Below are 9,943 nucleotides of genomic sequence, written 5' to 3' on the forward strand. Positions count from 1 at the left end.
TCACCGCCCGGGCCTCTGTGGACCTCGCCTCCTAGGAGGCTCCCGGAGCAGCGGCCCTGAAGTTGACGGGAAGGAGCGGGCACTGCCTCCGAGCCACCTGGCGGCCAGGTGCGCGCCCGCCTCAGGCCCCGCCCTCGCCCGGGGCGGTCGCCGCTCGGGGGCCCTGGAGACGGAAACGGATCGGCGGCCGGGCCATGGAGGAGCGCCCGCGGTGGGACCCGGAGGCCTGGGGCTCCGTGGAGGGGCGGCCGGCACCCCGGGCGGCCAGAACAGGTCGGGGGCCTGGAGAAGGCCGGGTCCGGTCCGCCTGGCGGGGAGACGGCCTGGGGGAGGCGGAGAACGGGGGCCCCGGGCAGAGGGGACCCAGGGGCCGGGACTTAGAGCTCCCGGAAGGAGTGCGCAGACCCAGAGCCTGGGAGGCGGGAGTGTCCGCGCGTGTCTGAGGGCTGGCAGGGGCCAGAGTCACGAACCGAATCAGAGGGGAAGGAAGTCCGGAGCCCACCCCTCAGCCTGAGGTGGGAGCGGCCACGCTTGGGTGCTTGGAGGGCGCAGGGCGGGGAGGGACGGTGTCTGGGGCTGGGGGTCCAAACTCCCAGGTCTGAGGAGGAGGGGCCGGGGGCCTGGATCCCCGGGTCTGAGGAGGAGGGGCGTGGGGCCTGGACCCCCGGGTCTGAGGGGAGAGGAGGGCTGGGGGCCTGGACCCCCGGGTCTGAGGGGGGAGGAGGGCTGGGGGCCTGGACCCCCGGGTCTGAGGAGGAGGGGCGTGGGGCCTGGACCCCCGGGTCTGAGGTGGGAGGCGTGGGGCCTGGACCCCCGGGTCTGAGGGGGGAGGTGGGGAGCCTGGACCCCCGGGTCTGAGGAGGAGGGGCATGGGGCCTGGACCCCCGGGTCTGAGGTGGGAGGCGTGGGGCCTGGACCCCCGAGTCTGAGGAGGGAGGAGGGGCTGGGGGCCTGGATCCCAGGTCTGAGGGGGGAGGCGTGGCGCCTGGATCCCCAGGTCTGAGGAGGAGGGGTGTGGGGCCTGGACCCCCGGGTCTGAGGGGGGAGGCGTGAGGCCTGGACCCCTGGGTCTGAGGGGGAAGGCGGGGGGCCTGGACCCCCGGGTCTGAGGTGGGAGGTGTGGGGCCTGGACCCCGGGTCTGAGGAGGGAGGAGGCGCATGGGGCTTGGATCCCCGGGTCTGAGGGGGGAGGCGTGGGGCCTGGACGCTCAGGTCTGAGGAGGAGGGGTGTGGGACCTGGACCCCCGGGTCTGAGGTGGGAGGCGTGAGGCCTGGACCCCCGGGTCTGAGGTGGGGTGTGGGGCCTGGACCCCGGGTCTGAGGAGGAGGCGCATGGGGCTTGGATCCCCGGGTCTGAGGGGGAGGCGGGGGCCGGACCCCGGGTCTGAGGGGGGAGGTGGGGAGCCTGGACCCCCGGGTCTGAGGTGGGAGGCGTGAGGCCTGGATCCCCGGGTCTGAGGGGGGAGGTGGGGAGCCTGGACCCCCGGGTCTGAGGAGGAGGGGCGTGGGGCCCGGGTCTGAGATCTGGGCCCCCGGGTCTGAGGGGGGGAGGAGGGGCTGGGGGGGACTCCCGGGTCTGAGGGGGAAGGCGGGGGGGTCTGGGCCCCCGGGTCTGAGGGGGGAGGTGGGGGGCCTGGACCCCCGGGTCTGAGGGAGGAGGAGGGGCTGAGGGCCTGGACCCCTGGGTCTGACGGAGGAGGAGCGAGTGTCTGCACTTCCGGGCCTGGACCCCGGACCCACCCCGCGTCCCGTTCCTGCCCAGGCCCGTCACTGTCCTCTGTGCTGAATGAGCTGCCCAGCGCTGCCACCCTTCGGTACCGAGGCCCTGGGGTGCTGCCTTGGGGGTCTGAGGAGGCTGAGGACGAGGAGGCATGGAGGAGCATGCAGACCTCCGCAGACGCCGCACTTCAGGAGCAGCCGGAGCCCGGCGCCTCCCGGGAACTGCCGTGGCCCATGCCGGCCAGGCGGGCACACAGGTGAGGCCCCCGCCAGGCCTGGCCTCCTCCCCCGGCTAGCCGCTCCGCCCCCTTCTCTGGCCGCCCGTCTGTCCCTGCCCCTCTCCCAGCTGCCCCTCTGGGTTTCCTTGCCTCCCGTCAGTGTTGATGCTTCTCAGGCTCCAAGGAGTCCTGTCTGCAGGATTCCTGTGCTCTCTCTCCCCCAGCTTCTGTGTCTTCTGTCTTTTCTCCCTCCAAGCCTGACTGCCTCTGTCTGAAATCTGTTGTTCACTGTTTTTCTCTCTCTCTGAGCTTTATGTCAGTCTCTGCCTCCTACCACTCTGTTACATCTTTCTTTCCCCTGTCCTGCTACAGGGGATGCAGGATGCAGTGAAAGCTGGGTCTCTTGTTCAACAGTTACTATGCATATGGCACAGCAGTAAAAGTAAGCCAGAGGCCCTTCCGAGAACGGCCCTGGGTGCTCCTCAGGTGACCCTTGACACTGACCCTTGCTCCTTATATAATCTGGACACCAGTCCCGAGGTGTGGGGAGGTTCCCTCATGCCAGACAATGCTCTGACTCCACCTGGGTGTCCAACAACACAACTCAACTGTAACACTATCTACCTGGAGATAGAACCTCATTCACATAAAAAAGACACCTTTATCACTCTCACCACTTAGGAAATTCTAGCCTTTAGGAACTCTGTGCTAACAGGAAGAAGACCAAATAATGTAATTCTTTTTATTTTATCTTATCTTAACCACTGGACCTCCAGGGAAGTCCTCCCCGCCCCCTGCTTTATTTCGATACAATTGACAGATAGCATCTTATAAGTGTAAGGTGTACAGTGTTACACATACACTTTATGTTGCAAAATGATTACCACAGTCGTGCTAGCTAACACCTCCACCATGTCACATAATTACTGTTTGTTTTTTTGTGGTGAGAACACTTACTCTGTTGGCAAAAGTATACAGTGCAGCATTATGAGCTATGATCATGGAGCTCTACATTAAATTCCCAGAATTCATTAATCTTTTAACTGGAAGCTTGTACTCTGACCAACATCAGCATTTACCTACTCTACCCCCTGGTTACCACCATCCTACTCTAAGTTCAGTTTTTTTATTTCACTTCATTTCGTTTCATTTTTTGACTGTTCCGTGCAGCTTGTGGGATTTTTAGTTCCCCAACCAGGGATTGAACCTCCGCCCTCAGCAGTCAGAGCACAGAGTCCTAACCACTGGACTGCCAGGGAACTCTCAGGTCAATTTTTTTAGATTCCACATGGGATATCATACACTATGAAATATGTTTCTTATTATAAGTCACAATATCACACCTACCTTTTTTTTTTTTTTTTTAACGTTATGATGATACTTGCCTACAGAAAAGTGCATGAGACATCATGCAATGGCTTACAGTTTTCCCAAAGCAAGGATCAGATAACTTCCACCTGGGGCACCACCACCAGATGGGGCACCACCCATCTCCTTCCCAGACTTCTGCAGAGGATCGCCTCCTCGCTTTTCTTCACAGCTTCGCCATCTGTGTGTGCACCCCTGAACACCGTGCTTGCTCTGGGTCTTTCTGTGAATCGACCCCTGTAGTCTGTGTTTCCTGTCTTATGCTTAGTGTTAGGTGTGCTCCTTTTTACTGCTACAGAGCACCCCCTGTTAGGGACACGCAGAAGCCTGCTTCCTCGCCCAGTGGCTGGGTTGCCTCCACCTGTTGGTGGTCTCCATGCGGGACGGCCAGGCCGCTACTTTTCTGTCTCTGACTCTGTTCCCCCCCCCCCCCCCCCCCAGACAGAGGCTTGCCAGGGACCGAGTGGCCCAGGGCGCGGGGTCCACAGGGGCCCAATGGACTCGGCTGATTCGGAGGTCCAAGGAGAAAGTGCGGGAAGGCCTGCGCTCCCTGCAGCCCTGGGCGTGGACGCTGAAGAGGATCGGGGGTACGGGGGATGGGGTTTGGGCTGGCGACTTGGGGCAGAACTGGACTCCCTGTCCTGAGGGAGGAGGGGCTGGGGTCTGGACCCCCGGGTCGGAGGGAGGCGGGCCGGGACCGGACTGGGAGCGGAGCCCGCGGCCTCTCTGCTGCCCCCTGCAGGACAGTTTGGCGCTGGCACCGAGTCCTACTTCTCCCTGCTGCGTTTCCTGCTGCTTCTCAACGTGCTGGCCTCGGTGCTGACGGCCTGCATGGTTCTGCTGCCCACCTGGTTGGAGGGGACTCCCCCGGGCCCCCCTGCCCCGAACGCCTCCTCGCCCTGCGGCTCCTACAACCCCGGCTCCCACGGCCTGGTCACCTTCGCCACCGAGCTCTTCAACCTGCTCTCTGGAGAGGTGTGTGCTGGGTCCCGGTATCCTCAGGGACCCCTGACCCTGGTGGCCCCACTTCCTGAACCCCCTTGTCCTGACTTTCCTTCCGCAGGGTTTTCTAGAATGGTCTCCTCTCTTCTACGGGTTCTACCCGCCCCGCCCACACCTGGCCATCACCTACTTGTGCGCTGCGTTTGCCATTGGCCTCCTCTACCTGCTGCTCATCCTTCACCGGTCAGTGACACTCCTGCACCCAGATCCCCTGGACCGTGGCGGGGAGGAGCGGTGGGAGGAGCGCCCTCCTCCATAGGCCTGAGTCTCGCTCTGCTGCGGGGTCCCTTTCTCTCTGCTTGAATTGCAATCGGATTTTTAAAATGCTTCATGACTGGCTCCAGGCCGAGGATAGATGGGAGATGTCTCCCTCCTGTGACTTAGTCTAGTGGGGAGGGAAAGATATTAAACAAACAAGGAAATTAATTGCATCTTTTCTGGAGGGGAGAGTGGCTGAATAGGAAATAAACAGGGGTGATTCATTCACTCAGGGATAGATATTAACTGAGCAGATACTATGTGTCAAGCATTGTTCTAGGCATTTGGCAAAACAGAGCCAAAAAAAAAAAAAACAAACCCAACAGAGTCTGGTTGGTCCCGGTGGAGCTGACATTTTAACAGGAGAGACAAGTAATAAGCAATAGACCATAATGAGTGGATTGTATGGCATATTAGAGGGTGATCATGGTTGAGGTTGCCCAGCCCCCAATCACCGTCGTTTGTATTAACACTATAGCTTGCTTTTGGCCCATTTTGTTCTTTATATAAAAGGAGACTCTATATATGATGAGGCTAAAGCCCGCAAGATTCCCTAATAATTAGAAGAGGGATGTGGTGAATGATAGAAGTTAAGAATGACTCCAGTGTTGGGACTTCCCTGGCCATCCAGTGGTTAAGACTCTGCCTTCCACTGCAGGGGGCGCAGGTTCAACCCCTGGTCAGGGAACTAAGGTCCTGAATGCCGCAGGGTACAGCCAGAAATTAAACAAAATAATAACAAATGGCTTCAAAACAAACAAGAAAAGAATGACTATAGGTGTTTGCCATTTGAGATGGGGAGGGCTGTAGAAAGAGCAGGCTTTGGGCGGGGAATATCCAGGGTGCAGTTTTGGATCATTATGAGGGAATATTGAGTATGCATTTGCATATGTGGGGGCCGGGCGAGAGGGCACAGGTGGAAGCAAGGAGGGCAGGTGGGTGCACTTGGGGGGTGATGGGGGCTGGCACCGGGGGTGGTGAAGGTGGATGTAGAGCCTTTTTGTACCGTTTTCTGTTTTAGTCCTTTTCTCGGGTTTTCTGTCCCCTCCCTAGGTCTTTGTCCCCCTCTCTCCAGTCTCTACCTGCTCCCTCCTTCCTCTGGGCCTCTCCTTGGAACCCAACTTTCCCCATCTCCTTTTCTCTTATTGAGTCTTTGTCCCCCTTTCTTGGACTCTCTGCCACTTTGGGGTCTCAGTCTCCCCTTTGAATCTCTCTCTCCAGGGCCTCTGTTTCCTTCTGTTGGGAGAGCCGGTCTTATCTCTTAGGTTTCTGTCTCTCCCTTCGGGGGTGTGTCCTCCAGGTCTGTTTCTGAATCTCTTCTTTAGTCTTTGGCATCAATGACTGGATGTGTCTCCATCAGGTAGCAGCTCTCCAAATGCCCTGTGTCTCAGAGTTCATTATCCCTATTTGCCCCATAAGACGGGAGGGGTGTCCCCCTGCTCACGGATGTCTTGCATACGCTCCATCTCCCGGTTCTCCCCTCTCTTAGCTCGGTGTCTGGGCTGAAGCAGACGTTGTTGGCTGAGTCAGAGGCCCTGACCCGCTACAGCCACCGCGTGTTCTCCGCCTGGGACTTTGGACTCAGCGGGGAGGTCCACGTGAGACTCCGCCAGCGCCTGATCCTATATGAGTTGCAGGTGCGCTTAGTGGCCGGGCCCTTTGAGCAGGGGGCACCCGAGGGGGCGGGGTTGACAGAATGGGCGGGGCCTGGGCCAGGGATGGGGCCTCCAGAGAGATGCTGGGCGGAGCTTTCTTCTTAGGAGGCGGGCCTTGAGGGAAAAGGGCTGAAGGCCACTACAGGTATGCCTGCCGTCAAGGGTACAGGAAAAAGCTAGCTCAGTTCACAGTTAAGAGCAGGGCGTGGCCAGAAAAGGCTTGGCAGAGTAGAATCGAAACTCCAAAGGCCAGGCAGGAGTGCTGGGCGGGCCCTAGGAGGAGCTTGATGTGTTGGGCGGGGCGTTGGAAGGGCGGAGTCAGTTTTGAATTGTCAACCTGGAGGGTCTTGGATGGGCTGGGACCAGGACTATAGATGTTCTTAGGGAGCCGATGCAGCATCAGTTTCCGTTGAGCGTGGACTGCAGGCTGGACCTGGGGCAATGGAACACAAGTGGACGTCTCTTCCGGCCTTAGGTGGAGCTGGAGGAAGCGAGAGTGCGGCGCAGGGCTGCGGTGCGGACCCTGGGCCAACAAGCCAGGCTGTGGTCGGTGCGCCTGCTGCTCAACCTGGTGGTGCTGGCGCTCCTGGGGGCAGCCTTCTACGGCATCTACTGGGCTACCGGGGCCACTGTGGACCTGCAGGTGCAGAGGGCCCTGGGGGAGGAAAGGCCCTGGAACCTACCTTCCCAAGGGTGGAAGAGACTGAAGCCTGTGATTCTTGGAATCTCAGAGAGGAAGGATTGGGGTCTGTGTGTGTGTGTGTGGTGGTGGTGGTGCCGAAGGAAGAAGAGGCTTGGGGAGGGTAATGGTAGGCATGGCCCCTGCAGGACCGCGGAGCCTCTTCTCTTGGCCCACCCTCCCTCCTAGGACAAGCCTCTTATCCAGCGGACGCCAGTACTGAAGCTCGTGGTGGATTACCTTCCGTCCATCTTCATCTCCGTGGTCAACTTCGTGCTGCCGCCTGTGTTCAAGCTCATTGCACCCCTGGAGGGCTACACCAGGAGTCGCCAGATCGTTTTTATCCTACTCAGGTTCTGGATTCCTGGCGTGGGCTGGGTCTGGCCAAGGGACATTGGTTCTACCAAATAAGAGACTGACATCGTCAAGATATGGGATCCGGTGGGATCTGGATTCAGATCCCGACTCCTCCTGTCACTGAGCCCCAGTTTTCTTCATCTGTGAAGTGGGGAGAACTGTGAGCACGCTCCACACAGGAGAATCCGGGCACGTGGTGGGCGCTCCATCAGTGTTGATGCCCTTTTTCTCTTTTCCACTTGCCAGGACAGTGTCTCTCCGCCTGGTCTCCCTGCTAGTCCTGCTCTTCTCTCTCTGGAATGAGATCACTTGCGGGGGTGATGCGGAGGATGAGAGGTGCAAAACCTGTGACTATAATTACAAAGAACTTCCGGTGAGGATGCGGGGACTCCTGGGTCCTTGAAGGAAAGGAACAGCCCGGTGGGTCCCAGATTCTTGGTTTGGGAGGAAAGAGGAGCTTGTGGTGCTAGAATACCTTCCCCATGAGGACAGGGGTATGGATTTTTAAAAAGAAGAAAGACCCCCGCCCCCCCAGATAAAGTATTGATAGAGTCTCATACTCTTGCAATTTGGAGACTCAGCTGTTTGGGTCTACAGGGTCCTGAGGTCCTTCTGACCTGTTCTTCGTCCCTCAGTGCTGGGAGACCCGCATGGGACAGGAGATGTACAAACTCCTACTATTTGATCTGCTAACCGGCCTGGCAGTCATCCTGCTCTACCAGTTTCCTCGGAAGTGAGAATCCCTCCCCTTGCTGTGGTCCCGCCCCTGCCCTAGGCCCGCAGACCATGCAGACCGCCCACCCTCCACGGGTCTGATAGTCAAGATTACTAACTCCACTCAAGTCCGGCCCCCTAGACGCACACTCCCGCTGGGCCTGGGAAGTTTCGCCCCGCCTCCAGATAGGCTCCCTTCCGATTGGTGGGCGGGACGGTGAAGGCGGGGAAACCCGTGGCCGGCCCGCCTCTGATTCTGCCGGTGTCATCCTGCCCCTCAGGCTGCTCTGCGGCCTCTGTCCCGGGGCGCTGGGCCGTTTTGCGAGGACCCAGGAGTTCCAGGTGCCTGACGAAGTGCTGGGGCTCATCTACGCACAGACAGTGGTCTGGGTGGGGAGTTTTTTCTGCCCTTTACTGCCTTTGCTCAACACGGTGAAGTTCCTGTTGCTTTTCTACTTGAAGAAGGTGAGTGGTGGGGAGCAGCCTTGGGTCTGAGGCGGGGAGGTACTGGGGCTTGGGTTTCTGGATTCTGGGAGAAGAGAGTACTTAAGGATGTGACTTCCGAATCCTGGTGGGGGAGGATGCCGGGGTCCCGGACTACGAGATCCTGATAGAGGATGGGTCTGGAGGACAGACCCCTGGATGTGGGAGGAAGGGTCCAGGGCATCCCAATTGTTAGGTCTGAGGGAAGGAGGGGACCCAGACTCTTGTGTCTGATGGTGGAAAAGAACTGGGGTTCCTGGCTCCTGATTGAGGAGAGGGGGCCAGGGATTAGGGCTCCTGGATGGTGGAGGAGAGTCTGGGGCTCAGATTCCTGTGTCTCATACTCCTTCATCCCCTCCTGCCAGATCACCCTCTTCTCCACCTGCTCCCCGGCCTCCCGCACCTTTCGAGCCTCCACTGTGAATTTCTTTTTCCCCTTGGTCCTTCTCTTGGGTCTGGCCATCTCCGCCGTTCCTGTGCTTTATAGCATCTTCCTGTAAGTGTGAGAGGTACTGGCCTCTCTCTCCCACCCTCCGCCCTCCTCTGTCCAGGGTTCTGACTTTGAGCCATCCTTGAGCTCTGCCTGTCTCTGACTTCAGGATCCCACCTTCCAAGCTGTGTGGTCCATTCCGGGGTCAGTCGTCCATCTGGGTGGTGATCCCCGCGTCTATCCGCGAACTGCCTCAGACGGCCCAGAATGTTCTCTTCTTCCTGGGTACCCAGGCTTTTGCTGTGCCCCTTCTGCTGATCTCCAGGTGAGGGCGCTAGACTCCTGGGTCTGAGTCTGAATGTCTGACCTGGGGTCCTGGGGCCTGCTTCTGAGAGAGAAGGGGGTTGGGGCCCAAACTCTTGGCTCTGAGGAAAAGAAGGGGCTGGGATGCTTTGACTCCTTGAGTCTGAAGGAGGAGATCCAGACTCCTGGTTTCTAAAAAGCCCTACGTGGAAGATATTCTGAGAACGTTTGGGGAGTGGCTTCCATTTTATCTCCTCTAGCATCTTGATGGCGTATACCGTGGCCCTGGCTAACTCATATGGACGCCTCATCTCTGAACTCAAACGCCAAATACAGACGGTGAGCCAGGCCTGGCCCCTGGGAAGGGGTCCTGGAGAGTATGGAAAGGAACACAGGGGAGAGAAGAGTTGTCTCACCTCCCCCTCTCTTTACCCTTCCCTCAGGAGGCGCAGAATAAAGTCTTCCTGGCACAGCGTGCTGTGGCGCTGAGCTCGGCCGACAGAACTCTTTGACCTCTCCAGCCTGGCTTGGGGTGACGTCCCACTTCCAGCCCTAGGCCTGCTCCCAGATCCTTTTTGAGCTTCGTCAACATCATTTGGGAAATGAGCGAACTGGAAAAGACTCCGCTCTTTTCCAGCCCTGGGATTCCCTGCTGAGCCCCCTGACACTCCAGTAAACCTCTTTCTAGTACTGTATCAATAAATATAGTACTGTATCAATAAACACAGCGGAGGCCGCTGAGTGCTTTTTAATCTCG

At 58.7% G+C, this 9,943-nt stretch overlaps 1 protein-coding gene across 1 annotated transcript; it reads left to right on the plus strand.

The window, feature by feature from the left end:
* Window positions 1–141: 141 nt before the first annotated feature.
* On the plus strand, window positions 142–9,913 carry TMC4 (transmembrane channel like 4). Its single transcript, XM_061389427.1, has 15 exons — window positions 142–273; window positions 1,763–1,976; window positions 3,747–3,892; window positions 4,048–4,280; window positions 4,369–4,490; window positions 6,055–6,202; window positions 6,696–6,863; window positions 7,089–7,252; window positions 7,503–7,629; window positions 7,892–7,989; window positions 8,252–8,435; window positions 8,819–8,949; window positions 9,053–9,208; window positions 9,447–9,525; window positions 9,630–9,913. Exons 1-15 carry the CDS (start codon window positions 195–197, stop codon window positions 9,696–9,698), a joined length of 2,118 nt encoding a protein of 705 aa, XP_061245411.1. The 5' UTR covers window positions 142–194; the 3' UTR covers window positions 9,699–9,913.
* Window positions 9,914–9,943: the final 30 nt, after the last annotated feature.

Source organism: Bos javanicus, chromosome 18 (assembly GCF_032452875.1).
Source record: "Bos javanicus breed banteng chromosome 18, ARS-OSU_banteng_1.0, whole genome shotgun sequence".
Lineage (NCBI taxonomy): Eukaryota > Metazoa > Chordata > Mammalia > Artiodactyla > Bovidae > Bos > Bos javanicus.